Genomic DNA, 15,414 nt, shown 5'->3' with positions numbered 1-15,414 from the left:
GATGGCTGCATCAATCATGAGCGTGCTCATCGGATGTGCGCTTGCTTTCCCTTGGACTCCACTCCCCGGCTGGGTCTAAAGAAGCAGACAACCCGTGTTCCAAGGACACAAGTGGCAGCCGATTTGGGGGAAAGCAAGAAGGCATCTTTCTGTTCTTAAATAAGAGAACGCGTGGCAATTTATCTTCTTACCCCTCCCATCTTATCTCTCCATCCCTCCCCTTCTCTATCTCTTTTTGTCTCCTCTCCTCCCCCTAACTCCCCCTCTCTCTCATCCACCCTATTTTTTAAATCCCTTTCTTGTCAACTGAGTTTCTAAAGAACACAAAAGCTCCTGCCACATAGTGGGAATGTCATCAAGTTAAAGGAAATGAGGAATGGAAGTAAGCTGGCCTCTATCACTGTGCTCCTAGCTGAGGCAGTGCACAAACCACTCCATTTCCTTTAGGTTACACACTGAAAACCAGCGATATTGACTTGACCTCTCCAAAGATGAGTGAACAGGTGGAAGGAAGACATACCCTGCAAGGCCACTGCAAAGAAGCTGTGTCCTAGAGAAAGCCACTGCCTGCACAAGGCTAAATGGAATAATCTATGTTTGGTATTAAACCTCACCACCCATGACGTCAGTGAAGGTCTGCGGGTTCGAGGGGACAGTAGACACTCTGTTTCTGCAGTACTGTACAAATGACTGCCTGATGTTTTTGTTCCCACTTTTTTTTTCTTGGCCTCCTTTCCAGGAAATGGACTGGAGGAGCTGGCAATTGATTAAAAATAGGCTTCGTGTGAGGAAAACAAATACGCATTCGGCAAAATTAAAGTCTCCAAGCCTCAGAATGCTGCTTGCTGGCTATATTTAGGCCTTGAATTTAACTCTCATTGGCTCTGACTGAAAAAAAAAACCTGGGTCAAGGAAAAGCTTTCCCTTCTTTTCAAGTCTGTCCCCTATTTAGTCTTATAGCTGTTTTCTGAACTGAGGGAAGTGCAAGCAAGTCCTGTTTTACTGGTTTTGCCCTTGGGATCCTGGCCACACAGAACTTGGGAAAGGGCACTGAGAGATGCTTGGGTCTGCCTTCTAGATACAGGGTAGATTAAAGCTTGAAGCTCTTTAGGAACGGCATGACCCATGTCAGCTGCTTCATCTAATATTTTCTTTTCCTGGTGAAAAGGAAGACTGTGCTTTGTTTTGGAGTGGGGATTTCTGGGGGGATGGGTTTTTTTTTTTTGAGACAGGGTTTCTCTGTGTAACAGTCCTGGCTGACCTGAAACTCACTCTGTAGACCAGGCTGGCCTCAAACCCACAGAAATCCACCTGCCTCTGCTTCCTGAGTGCTGGGATTAAAGGCGTGCGCCACCACCACCACCGTGTCACCATGCCGGTCTCTCCATTTTCCTCAGTTCTTTCTCTAGTGATGGCTGTGCTGGAGGCAGGGGACATGAATGAAATGGAATCATATTCCTTGCCCTTTGGAGGTTCAGTTGAGTACAAGTTCTTAACAAACTGCTTTCTTAAAAACAACACTGGTGCCGGGTGGCGGTGGTGCACCGGTTGCAGCGCACACCTTTAAACCAGCGCTCAGGAGGCAGAGGCAGGCGGATCTGCCTAAGTCAGGTCAGCGTGCTCTACAAATCAAATTCCAGGAGAGCCAGAGCTGTTACACAGAGAAACCCTGTCTCAAATATCAAAAACAAACTTCCTGTGTTTCATTGCCACTAACCCAACCTAGACTGGGTCTCATTCTCTCCAACATCCCAGCTGTCTAAAGTGTCTACCAATTAGTTCAAGTTCATTTTTCATTAGCTCACAATCGCCTCCATGGTCAAGGCCAAAGGGTTCTTTAATATGCGAACCTGGCTCCTGCTTTCCCTTCACCGGCCACTACATTTTTCTCTACCTCCTGACAACTTGCAAGCATATTTTCTCCATTTCTACCTGCTTTTAGTTACATCCTAAATTTCTCCTTATCCCTTGTCTCCCATTCGCTTAGGCCACCAAGGTCCTTGTTATAGACACTGATCCTGACTACCCTATTAAATTATGTTCAAATAGCAATTGTGTATTTATTTGTCTTTCCTACAAGCATGAAATCTGTATTCTTATCACCTAACATTTTGAAAGAAAGAATTAACCCGTCTAATCCTAACTGGATGGCAGAGACTTTGGATGGTTGGATCATTGCTGGCACCAACCCTGCTTTGAACCCTTTATAGTTTGAGGTCCCCCTGCTTAAGAACTCTCTTCTGAAGTATCTTCTTGTTTTGCTCTTCCGATTTATTCAGGTCCCCTCACAAATGTCACCTTCACAAAGAGACATCCCATACCCACTTTGTGGACACAATTTCTCCCTCATTGCTGTCTAACTTTCCTGATTTATTTTTCTTCGAAACTCTAATCACAGCCAATATTATGCCAGGTATTATGTGTGTTTATAGTCTCTCTCCTGCTAGAACATAAGCTCCAGGGGACAAAGACTATTGCTTTAATCCCTGACTAATCCTTAGTGTGTAGAACAGGTCCAGGCTCTTAGAAGGTACTCAATAAATATTTACTGGATGCTGTCAAATGTAGACATAGTGTTGGGTTTGCTTTCTACATCTAGTTTCAAGTTCTGTATATCCTTTAGTTAATTGTCTTTCTTCTGAGCTCCACTTTCCTCGGCTTTAACATTCTACAGACTTTAGAGGCAAAAATAAATTGTAAAGAAAATTAAGTGAGATAAAGGTCATGAAAGTAGCCAGCATGACACCTTGCACAGAGAAGGCCGGTTAGGTGGAAACTGTAACAGACCAGGAGCCCCTGTTTCTATAACCCCCACCATAACAGCCTTCACCAGCCTTGGCTCGCCTAGCACCGAACATGACCAACCTATGACCGCTGTGTTTGCAGCACCATACTTACTTGCCACAGTTGTAGAGGTCACAGCAGAAGCAGGTGTTGCCCCGGATGCGAGGTGTGCAGAGTCCACGGCTAAGTTGAGGGCAGTTCACCTGAAGACACAAAATAACAATGGGAGAAGCTAGCACTGGGTGGGAGGATTGGTCCTCTGGGATTGGAGTGTGAGCTAGTGGCTGATGGAGACAGAGATAAGGGCTGTGGCGGGAGGATAGTCATGCAAAAGAAAGATGAGGCAAAGCAGAGAGGTGGCTTTGTGTGTGCACAAAGCAAGCACCTGTAGAGCTGGCATTGTGTTCAACCCCAGGCACGGCCCTTAGTGCCCCACTTATCAAGGGCAGAGGGAGAGAAGAGGAAGGACAGGTGGAAGAGTCTATGGAATATTAGATGGCTCTTAGGGAAGGAGGATGAGAAGGGTTTGCAAAGAGAGACAAGTAATGACAGAGGATCTGGTAGAAGGAAATACAGAAGGCCATACATGCACAGGGAAGTCCACCAGTACCTCTTTGACTGCCTGGGTAAGGTTCCGCAAAGCCCTCGTCGAAGTAGAAAGTTTGCTTGAGGAAGTTATGACCTTATACAGGAAAAATTGAGTTAAGAGGAACAGGATTACAGGCAAACTTATGTACACTGTTATGATATTTGCGCAGTCAGAAAATTAATACAAGACGCTTTCAGAAGGAAATCAAGAGAATAACCACAACAGTCGTTACACTTTCTGAGTTTACAAAAACATTTTCCAGAACTAAAAATATAAGGAATAATCTGCATTTGCCTTCTCTCGCCTACAAGAAATTGTTTAAGTTCCCTTCCCTCTACTGGTATAGTAAAGTACTTTCACAGGGTTTGGCTTTGTTGCAGAAATATTCATAGGAAATGGGCACTTTTCTTCATATTGGACCCTTTGCATCCAAGTGCCTATTGCCTTTTTGTTATGCTGTTCGCACGCACACACTTTATTCCTCTTTCTAACCCAGGAACAATTAGAAAAATCGTAACTTTGGGGTTGCTAGCAGAAAATGGAGGAAAGGGAATGGTACTTCCATAATGAAAAGCATTTGCCGTCCTTGGGAGCAAGACTATGGCTTTGTCTAACTGCAGGAGCACCATGCATGGTGTGTTCTATGTAAAGGGGCCTCCCAGCCACTTTATGTGTGTGATGGAGTGGCCATTTTGCCTCCACTTCTCTTCTTTTCCAATCACACATGTGCTAGCTTTTAATGTTATTTTTATAATTTTTATTAGTTCTCTGAGAATTTCATACAATTCATTTTGATCCGATTTACCCCCTTTCCTAACTCTTTTTAGACCCCTCCCTGCTTCCATACTAACCCAACTTTGTGTTCTTTATTTTTCTCCCCCAAGTCCAATTTGTGTGCACCAATGCACCCTTGGGTGTATCCTCACAGTGAATGGCTTTCATTTTGAGGTTAACAGGGTGCCAAATTGTCAGAGTTCCCAGAAACAGGTAGACCTTCATATGTTGGAATCCACTGGTTGGGATGGGCTTATGACATGCTGAAATGAAAGTGCCTTCCCCCCACCCCCAATGTTGCCACTGTTAGTATCTCTAGCTGAAGCAGCATGAAACACAAGGGAGTGTGGGGCAGGACACAAATACTCTCCTGAGATTATGCAAGGACTATTAGGCTGCCCTCTTAGCGGTGTCAGGAGAAGGCCAGACTATCAATCTGGGCCTTCTTAGAACCTTGAGACAGAACAGATTGTTGAGCTATTCTGACTTGGCCTCCAGACAGTTCCCACATGTGGGATTCAAGCTTTGCCTTCTTAACACAGGCCTGGTGACCTGGTGGGCTTCATATCTCCTTTGAGCTGAGCACCAAGTCCAGGCAGCTGAATCAGTAGCAGCAGAGATGGGGGAGGGACACACACTGAGAGACTACTGGCTGGGGACGGAGAGGCAGCCTGTGTCCGTGGAACAAAATGAACCTGGTTAGGCCTCATGAGGCTCCAATCTATGGCATATCCTTAGTAACACTGTATTTTGACCCACTGAACAAATAGCTCAAGACACCTAGCAGTAAGACTTAGGCCTGTGGAAAGAAATAATATAGAAAGTGTTTCATGGCTGGAGAGTTATCTTGGCAGTTAAGAGCACTTGTTCTTGCAGAGGACAGGGTTCGATTCCCAGCATCCACATGGTGTCTCATAACTAACTATGTGACTCCAGTACACATGTGGTGCACATACATACATGCAGGCACAACACTCATTCACATAAGATAATCAGTAGACCTTTTTTTTAAAAAAAGAAAGTTTGTTTCAGATAAAACAAGGGACTTTCCCATGAGGTAAAGACATGCAGTGTCATTGTGGCTCACCTCCTCAGCTTCCCTCTGGGATGTCTTGGGAACATAGTGGCACCGGTTAGCATAGAGTGGTTTCAAATCCTATAAAGGGAAACACCAAACCAAAAGGGTTTTGGCTTTGGAAAATAAAATATCAAGAGCCCCACTTGCTAATAAAAGATCTGAAACACACACATGGGGTGTGGGGGGGCAGTAGGTCGAGTTAAATTCTTAAAGTTGTCTATGAGGAGGCCTGAGACTGTATGGATCGGACAAAATCCTTCTACTAACTGCTTTCTGTTAGACTACTTGGGTTAATGAGAAACCAGGAAAACTGATTGAAAAGTGAGCTTCTTGAAATTTCCTCTCTGGTTTTCTTTCCCTTCTAGGCTTTGTCTTCTTGCACTCAGTCCCTAGGGAGCAAGATGATTCAAAACTCCAGGTTATTGCAATATTACACCTCTAAATAGAGAGAGCACAGCTTCAACTATGAAGTCTCATTATCACCTGGGGACTAGGTAAGGGCTGGTTGGCTTGTGCTCCCTGCCTTTTCAAATGGAAGCGATGAAGAGGCCAGAAGCTGGAGGAGGATGTTCAACCACCTAGTCAGCTGGAGGTTTTAACTCAACTGAACCACAAGCCATTTTCACTCACCTACGCAGCTTAGATAAAGTCAGAGAACTTAAAATGTACTTCTAAGGCAAAGGCAAAAAAAAAAAATAATGTGGAGATCAAGGACGGTTGATTTACTCCGCTAGCTTGCCCAGTTTTCTAATGAAGCTGTCAGGCATGAGGGTTGGAAGTCAGACATGCTTGATAACCAAAAGATACTGTCATTTCCAGAACCAATGCTAAGCATCCCTGTGTAGTGGGGGTCTTTAGACAAGGACACATTAGCAGCATAAAGTTTATGCAAAATGGCCTTAGGGGTTTAGTTCAAAGGGCTCGGGCAGAATGAAATTTATCTTTTGCCTTTCCCCTTCTGCCCTCACTTCTCTTTCTAGTTCCAGTCCTGATGGTTATTTCCCCTGTATCTGTGATTTAGAACCCCCTACACTTGGCATTGAGTGCCTCTTGCCTTCTATTCTGTGGCCCCATCAATGACCCTGGGCTTTCATTAGCTCATGCGCCATAATTCTCTTTGCTGTTCAGTGTTACAAAAATGCACGGCTGTTAATTCAGTCTGGAGTCAGACTAGGAAGGACCGTGGACTCTCGTGCTCACAACTGGTAGGATTTATTTTCTCTGTTGGAGTAACAGCAAATTTATTATTATTGGCTCAAGGAAAGGTTTGACCATGGTGCGAGCCATAGCCCTGGGACCTGGTTTTGCAGAAGCCATTCAGCTTAAACAAAGACAGACATGCAGGATGATTGCCCACTAGCTATGGCCGCCTACTATTCTACACTTAATCCCCCAGGAGAAGGGCAAGAACAGGCAATTCAGGGGTGAGAAGAGGTCACTGAGCCTGAGCTTGCAGCCTCTTTAGCTTGGAGGACTGCCAGACTTGACAGGGAGGGACGGGAAAGGGTACTGCTATATATTAGATGGCTTGCTCATACCTACTATGTAACTGCACTCTCTTTCTAACCCTGAAAGGTCAATTTCTAATCTCTACACCGGGAAAAGAAAGAAATCGTAACACCGGAGAGCAAACAGGCTTCTCCAGCTAATGAATGGTCACAGGTGGGGAGATGGAGAAAAGAAAGGAATGCGAAACAAGAAAGAGGAAGAAGAACACACTTAGAGGGATGCATCAGGAATTATTAGATCTTGGGAAAGTTTAGATTCACTCGAGTCAAAGAAATATGACGAGATGATATTAGAGGGCCTCCCCAACAGGGCAGGCCGGCTTTAGCCCACCCGAGTTGGCTAGGATCTAAATGGGACTTTTATTAAGTAGTCCAGTAAAAGTCCACCAAACAATTCAGGTGCCAATGACAACTGCCAAATCTCCTTGGGCAGGTTCAGTGTTAGAAGAAATATTTCTTGAAGATGTGCCCAGCCTTACCTTATGATATGTATTATAACTAAAAGACAGCAGCTTTCTTTTTAAAAATACTTATTTATGTATTATGTATACAATATTCTGTCTGTGTGTATGCCTGAAGGTCAGAAGAGGGCACCAGACCCCATTACAGATGGTTGTGAGCCACCATGTGGTTGCTGGGAATTGAACTCAGGACCTTTGGAAGAGCAGGCAATGCTCATAACCTCTGAGCCATCTCTCCAACCCCAATAGCAGCTTTGTTGAAAAAAGCTGTGACTGTCCTGCCAGAGAAATGCTCACTAGTAAGAGTAGTATCACGGCGTTAGGGCAGCCGTGATGTGGTTCTGTGGGATAACGGATCATTTGATTCTGTAAGATAAAGAGTTTCTGACTCCTGTAGGCTTCCTGGTGGCTGGGGATGGGGGTAAATTCCACATCACGTGACCATCCTAGAAGTCATAAGGCACTGATAAAAGTAAAGTTATAATCTGGGTAGTCTCAGGCCTGGGAAGCAGGGGGAGCTGGACTTGTTGGCAGCTGAAAGGGAGAGAGGAGTCAACTCAGAAAGGTCATGGTATGCCTTCTTATCAACTCTCTGTGCGGGAAGAGAGACCGCAGGGGAGAAAGACTTGACTCCTGGGACAGAAGGAGAGTCAGAGGATCTGTGACTTAACAGCATTGTGGTGCCACCAAAATCTGATGACTATGATGCTACCACAGAACTGAGCAAGTGCAGAACTTGCAACAGGCCTTGAGTCTTAGAGACAAGTAGGTGGCTGTGGTCGTTAATGATGATGGACTTGACATAACCTGGAATCACTGCAGAGACGAGCCTCTGGGCATATTTGTGAGAAATCATTCAGATTGGGTTAGCCTGCGGTCATGACTGAGAGCGACGATCTTGGTTGGGTTAAATGAAACGAAAAGACCCACACTGAAGGGCAGGGGCACCATTCCCTGAGCTGGCATCCCTCACTGAAACAGTAGAAAGTGAACTGAGAACCAGCGTTTCTCCTGCCTGCTTCCCGGCTGCAGATGTGATGTAACCAGTGCTCTGGGGCCCGGCAGCCATGCCCTCCCTGCCATGAGGGACTGTGCCTCAAACTGGGAGCAAAATTAAGCCCATCCTTACGTCGCTAGGTCCTTTTCCTCAGGCAAAGTAACTAAAGCTGCACTCATAGGAACATCCCAGTCAATAGAGCTTGGATTTTTTTCACCACTGCCACTCACTGAACCAATGATCCAAAATGTTATGCACATAAGGAAAATATAAATCAAAACCATAATGAGGTACTGCCCCACACTCTCTGGCACAATCAGATACTAATGACAACTGGTGACGCTGTGAAAAAATCTGAATCCTAATACATTGCCGGTGAGTATAACACAGCACGACCACTTTGGAAAACAGTCTGGCAGTTCCTCGAACAATTAAACAGAGTTATCGGATGTCCTAGCCGGTCCATTCCTAAGTGGAAAGGAAAGGAAAGGAAAATGCAAATAAGCCCAATCAGAGACATGTGCTCAAATGTTAACTACTTCATTGTGTATACTAGTAAAATGGTAGAAATAACCCAGCTGCCCTTTAACTGGTGAATGGACAAACAAAATGTGCTCTATTCATACAGAATTGCACCACAGAAAGGAATGAAGCACTGTCCCGGGGTATAACCTGGATGAACCTTGAAAACATTATACTAAATAAAAGAAGCCAATCATAAAGTCCACATATTGTACTATGTTCCTTTTGTATGAAATGTGTAGAATGGGAATAGCTATTAAAGTTGATGCTTCGGGTTGAAGAGGATAGAGAGATAGGATATAATGGGCAAAGTACATAGGGTTTTTCTATGAAAAGAATCTAAAACTATCTGATGTCCCCATCTAGCTGTGAATAGACTAAAAACTATTGGATTATAATCTTCAAATAGATGAGTTGCTCAGCATATAAACTATATTTTAGTAAATACATTTTAAAAACATTTATGAGTGGAAGAAAGAAGAAGAAAAGGAAGCCATTTTAGTTCATGATGCCATCAAAATCTACTCTAGGCTTCTGAGTCGCTAGGCCTATGTTGCCATGGAGACTGTTTCAGAGTGAGTACTGCTTGTCAAATGGGGATAATAATGCCTGCCCTACATATCTCACAGGATTGCTGTAGGTCTCGGAGGAGGTAATAGATGTGAAAACACATTGAAAACCTAATGTATTACATAAAAAACAAGGAATTAGTGTTATTAAGATGGCTCTTATTGAATACAAAATAGCGCGCACACTATGGCTGACTGCAACCAATGCTACAAAACATGTATAGATTCAGGGAGTAATATGCAAAGGCCACCGTAATTGCTATGTTAAGGAACATAATTGTAACTGTTAATAATTACTGTTATATCATTTAGGAATCAAAAGATGGCTGGAACAAAGTGACTTCTTTTAGCTAAAATATTTCAGTCTGGTAGAGGAAATAATATTTATATTCCTGACCCTCAAAACAAATCAGAGAAAGGGCATCTCTTTTCCGTACCTTATTTTTTCTCCCTAGACAGATTTTTTCTTAGGCTCTAATTTCAGAGGCTGATTAGGTAGACAGCATTAGCAATAATGAGGCCTTTGATTTTGGCAAATAAGGAGTAGGCTCTTTTGTCTGAAAGAAGAGTCCACAAAGGCGCTCCAATTGAAATAATGATGTCCCAGGTCATTCTAACCCAGAACTCGTCACAGCCTTGACGCTTCTTCAAATGACCTGGACAATTAGCCAATGGCTGACGTGCACCAACATGCCATTTGAGCCACAGAAAATTCTGATAAGCTAATTGTGCTCTGATTCAGCTCTTTTAGAAAATATAATTTTCAATAGTTCGGGGAACATTTTCATTTTCAAGCTTAATTCAGCGGAAAAAAACTGAGTTTGCTCTGGAGGCTTGGGAAGTGCTGCATCTTGCTCTTGATGCTGGTCCTTGGACCACATCATGGCTACTTAATGATTTCTTATGTCCAAGACTCGTCTGTTTTCCCAGTCTCCCTTTTCCATTGAAAAGTATTCTTAAAGAATGTTTTTTGACTGTATTGGAATAAAAACAAATATATTTATGTTGTGTGCCAGACTTTTTTGTCCCAACCTAAAAGATCACCATTTTTCTTATTTGAGAAGAAATAGCAACATTTTTGTGGGACCCTAAAATTATGATGTCTTCTAGACACTAACTATGCTTACTGGGATAATAGGAAAGTTGTTCCTGGGCCAGAAATCTGGAAAAGGGTGAAACAGAACATGGTAAAAGAAGGACAAGGGCCAGAAGGTGCTATGTAAGTTGTTAGCATGGAAAAGGTATCAATAGTCTAACCTAGCTTTGAACGCTCCGAACTATAATACTAACCTGCCAGGAATGTTGAAGCCACTTGTGAGAACTGTTATTGGTAGTAATCAAGCACTCTGCAATTGGATTTGAAGCCCACCCCATCGGAGGAAATCTATACCTGGTACTGAAAATCTGCTTAAAAGCACATGATGAGGGAAGTCATGGGCCCTGAGGGAGACCTTAATTCCATTGTTTAGCTGAATCAACACTGCACTGACCCAGCTTCTAAATACATATGTTGGGGCTGGAGAGATGGCTCAGCGGTTAAGAGCATTCATTGCCTGCTCTTCCAAAGGTCCTGAGTTCAATTCCCGGCAACCACATGGTGGCTCACAACCATCTGTAATGAGGTCTGGTGCCCTCTTCTGACCTGCAGACATACACACTGACACAATATTGTAAACATAATAAATAAATAAATATTTAAAAAAAATAAATACATATGTTGATACAAGTAGACAATTATCACTCTTGGCCTTAATCACAGAAGCCGTTCTTTCTAGTGAACTGTGATAAACACAGAGACTTACAGTTGCAAAAGGTGTTGAGAATCAGTGACAGTTGAGTGCTCAGCCCTAAACACAACATTTATACCAGTCCCTCCAAGACTCAGGAAATACTATAGAAGATAAAGCAGAAAGAATGTAAGAGCTGGAAGCTATGGAGAGGGGTTGCAAAATGCCATCTTCGGGGAGAAATGCACATTTTTCAACAATTATGGATGACTTTTCTGGGTATGTACAAAAGTGAACCCATTAACAGTCGGGCATGAACAGGGGCCCAGGAATCCCTAACATATTGCTGAACTATTTCCTACAGTTAAATTCAGTAAAGGGGGGGGGGCATTGCCTTCAGTTATGTACCCATTGGTGATTCCACCAAATTGCAATGCATAGTCCCAATAAAATGGTCACACAGACGTCTCTGGACAAATTAAATAAAGTCACAAATGAAATAAAAAAAATCACGAATCTGGGAAAAAGACAGGGAGGGGGAGTGGCTGTTGATGGGAGTGGGAGGGGATAAAAAGAGGAGGGATGGGGACAGTAATCAGGATCCATTTCTATACATGCCTGGAATTTGTCAAAGAACTAAGTTTGAAAAGGGAGCGAAGTCCTTTATAAGGAGCTCAACGGGCAGTTCTTTGTCCAGACTTCTCCAGATAAGCAGCACAAATTTAGGGCTCAGGAGTGAGGACGGCCCTTACTGAACGCATGGCTTCTTCAGAGTGGGAAACATTTGACACCTGGGCCCAAGGACTGAACTCAAGGTAGAGGATTTAGCTCTAATCTTTCTCCAGACATCCAAGTACATCATTCCATTGCAACCGCTGCTATGGAAAAAGCAATGTTTGAGTCTGAGAGAAAGGTAGCTTTGTCCTCACAGTCTGTTCTTTGTGGCCGTTGAAGGCAAGGTTGATTTGGAAACTTTTAGCACTTCCAGGAAGTCATATGGCTTCCTTCTTCTCTATCACTGCCCCCAGGACTAGTTCCAAGCCATCCCTTAACCCCATGCTTTTGTCTTTGCCTTTCCAAATTTCACATGCCGAAAGGCTAGGCCTATTTCTATTGCCACTTAGAAGTCTTTCCTGTGCTTTGAAGTTCAAGACACAATGAACTCCAGGTACCACTACAGCACCTGGGGTGTGTTCTGCCATTTTCTGCCCAGTTTTCTAGATGCTTGCATTGTTCACTGATGCTGTCACCTTGACTACCAGCTACTGAAGACTGAAGAGCTTCCTTCTCCCTTGTACGTGTGTGCCCCTCGAAGCACTCGGTACACATTAACTGGGGGTTTGTAGTGTTGCACAGTTACTTCAGTTCAAGGCTAATAATACTCACAATGTGTTTGGCAGCAAAGACCCCGTCTACTATGGCACAACAAAAAGCTGCAATCACGCCAAAGCTGATAAACACGATAGAAGCCACCAGCTGCAGGAGGAAACAAAATCAGCATGTCTGTTAGCTTGCTGCTGTTGCTGCTTTTGGAGACTGGTTAATCCCCCAGAGACTGCCAGCCAAAGCAGAACTCTAGTCTGTCACTGATGGGGGATGCTTTTTTTTAAAGTCATGCAGGATGAGTGGGCATGGGAGTAGGCAGGGAGGGAGAGAAGGGGCAACTGAAGCAATCTGTTTTAATAAATTTCCAGGGTAAGCCCATCAATTCATTCTGTGAGCACCAAACAAAGAAACTTGCTGCTATCCAGCATGCTATCCAGGAAGGAATTTAACTGCATAGCCCTTCCATCCTCAGATTCAGAAAAATGTTGGACCTTGAACATCATGTAATCCAATCCTATATTTTATTTTATGTGGGAATGGAGGCACAGCAAGGGGAAACAGTGTGTCTAGTGTCGCTACTTAGCCTATGAAAGAACGGGTGCCCACCAACTCATAGCCCTTTGTTTTTGTACCCCCTAACTCTGCTGCTTGATGACACATTGGACACTTACGATAACAAGAGTGATTCTTGGATCCTGCCTAACTCTACATCACCTTGTACATCACTGAAGAAAGGGGACATTCAATTTACTAACACTTACGTATCAGAGAAATTTTCCAAGGATTGAAGTCTCTGAAATGGATAAATTCTGTGTGGTATATGTAAAAAAAAAAAATCTTTCTCTTTTATGAGACGTGGGCTGATGTAGCCCAGGCTGGCTCAAATTTATTTTATGGATAAGTCTGGCCTTAAACTTCTAATCCAGCCACCAACGGGCTAGGAAGACAGGCCTAGCTAGAAATTTTCAAATAGCAAAACCAAATTGGCAAATTCACTAATTCCGTTAGATAGCAAAAATTTTCCTAAAGTGTGTCTTCTAGTACCAAGACAATGCTTTAACTCGTGGGGGCATCACAATTTCAGAATGTCTCGAAGGACAAAGGGACATGGTACATGAGGCCACAGTCTGCCATGGTGACCCTCTGAGCTACATGGAATCAGCATTTTTCTTTCTTGAGGCTTTTGGGGAGAAAGAGGAGGCAACAACATGGCATCAAGCTAGTCCCCAGGGAGAAGGAAAAAGATCAAAGCCAAGGGTACCCTAGGGTTCACCCACTTCAGCAGGCTGAGAGGAAATACTTATCTCCTTTGGGAGGTGTTCAGAAACCTCTCTCCATAAATCTCACTTCACAGCACTGCAGATGATTGGTAAATAATGGATGAACGATGTCATGAAATTGGCATTATTAGCTATGCTATCATCAGCTCTACAATTAAAACTCCCCCTCCCCCATTATTTTGAATAATTTAAGCCCAAAGTGCAAACGCAACTGGCAAGGGATGAAGTCCAGGTAAAATGGAAGAAGAAACTATTAGAGAAGTCCCCTGGCAGTGATTCCCATATTGCTGGGGGAGACACATGGTTAGAGTTCTATCCCTAGAGCTATTACATCATTTTATTAAGCGTGATGTTAAACAGACCCCACTGCCAAAGTTTCGATGCCACAAAGACTTGTCCACGGGGAGTCTGATCAGGCCAGTGTCTGAACACTCACCAGGCTTCCTGATTTGTGATTCTATAAAACTGCTGTGCTAGCAATTCTGCATATCCATTCTACCTCTTGCCCTCAAGGAAGCCTTATCAAAATTCAACCAGGAAAATACATCAGCTTGCCTTTGGGGGATCTCATTAGGATGGCAAACCTCACCTTCTGTTACATGCTGACCCCCTCCTCTCAGCTTTATAACTGGGGATGGCAAAGACACAAAGATATTGTAGATAGACCATAAATTTCATTTGTCTGATCTAGGTCTTAAGTGTGTTTACTTTCTTTATCTTTCTAGTTTGGGTCTTGGTTTTGGTTTTGAGACTAGGTGCCAAGTAGCTCATGCTGGCCTCGAACTCAAGAAGTATTCAAAGGTGATCTTGAACCTAGCTCCTGACCCTCCTCTCTCAACATCCTGAGTGTCAGGACTAGAGGCACGCACCACCATGCCCAGCTTACATTTGTTTCCTTAACTGAAGTCCGCTAGACTATAATCTCCTAAAAGGTAAAAACCCTTTGTGAAGATGTTTCCAAATCCTTATGTAACCAAAAGGAAGCTATGAAAGTAACCAAAAATTCAGGGCTGCAGTACTGTATATCATAGAAATACAGGCATTCTGTGCCAGAACAGCAGCCTGATTGAGCAGCCTGAAGAATTCTTTTGAGCATGAAGGAGAAAGCTTAAAGAGATGGGGCAGGTCAGTCAGGAAACACTGGGCAAGATGCAAATCAGTCCCTACCACCAGCTCACTATGAGACAAGTTCTCTGAAGGCTTAGGGAAAAAGATGAAATAACAGTTTCTTTTGTGGCCAAATTTGCACAAGCTTAAGAGATGTGCTACTAGTCATCCACATAAACATTGAGCTTCCTACAATGGTGAAAACTTACCATCTGCCGCTTGTTCTCAATAAGGTTTGATCCGATGATTCCAAGGAATGATCCAAAGCCAAGCTGTAAAGCAACATAGCATTTAGAAAGACAATCAACCTGCCCACACAGTAATTCTAGTCCCTGGCCATGATTCAGGATAGTGGAAAAGAACTGAGAGTGTAAATGTCAAAGCCACATGTAGCTTCTTACACAAACACACTATGTACGGTGAAAATATATTTATTATTTGCAGTTTTCTCTTATAGCAATGACTCACACTGAAAAAAGAAACTCCTGTGCCCCCAAACGAAAGGGAAAGGTCAACTATAGCTTTTTAGAGCCTGCCTGTTTCAATTTTAATATCCATTACCTAGCATATGACTGGTGATTCAGTAAGAGACATATAATGGTGAAAAGCATACATTATTGCCTGATCTGTATCTGGTTTTGAAAAGGACCTTGCACTCTGAAGCATGGATTACAGAATAAAGGTTTGCAAAG

The 15,414-nt window shown here is 43.4% G+C and overlaps 1 protein-coding gene across 2 annotated transcripts in view; it reads right to left on the bottom strand.

Annotated features, from left to right (window-relative positions):
- Tmem255a (transmembrane protein 255A) overlaps nucleotides 1–15,414 on the bottom strand; it is a 52,988-nt gene that overhangs the window by 20,287 nt on the left and 17,287 nt on the right. The window contains exons 3-7 of one of the 2 annotated variants that reach the window (XM_075958959.1): nucleotides 14,932–14,994; nucleotides 12,396–12,485; nucleotides 5,235–5,303; nucleotides 3,395–3,466; nucleotides 2,899–2,987 (exon numbers count right to left, since the gene is read on the bottom strand). In XM_075958959.1, the coding sequence (XP_075815074.1) occupies nucleotides 2,899–2,987; nucleotides 3,395–3,466; nucleotides 5,235–5,303; nucleotides 12,396–12,485; nucleotides 14,932–14,994 (383 nt within the window). The remainder of the gene's footprint in view (nucleotides 1–2,898; nucleotides 2,988–3,394; nucleotides 3,467–5,234; nucleotides 5,304–12,395; nucleotides 12,486–14,931; nucleotides 14,995–15,414) is intronic. The other variant, XM_075958960.1, reaches the window with a different exon arrangement.

This window comes from Microtus pennsylvanicus, chromosome X (assembly GCF_037038515.1).
Source record: "Microtus pennsylvanicus isolate mMicPen1 chromosome X, mMicPen1.hap1, whole genome shotgun sequence".
Lineage (NCBI taxonomy): Eukaryota > Metazoa > Chordata > Mammalia > Rodentia > Cricetidae > Microtus > Microtus pennsylvanicus.
Note: the sequence above shows the minus strand (reverse complement) of the source record. Positions and strands in the feature narration are given on the sequence as shown.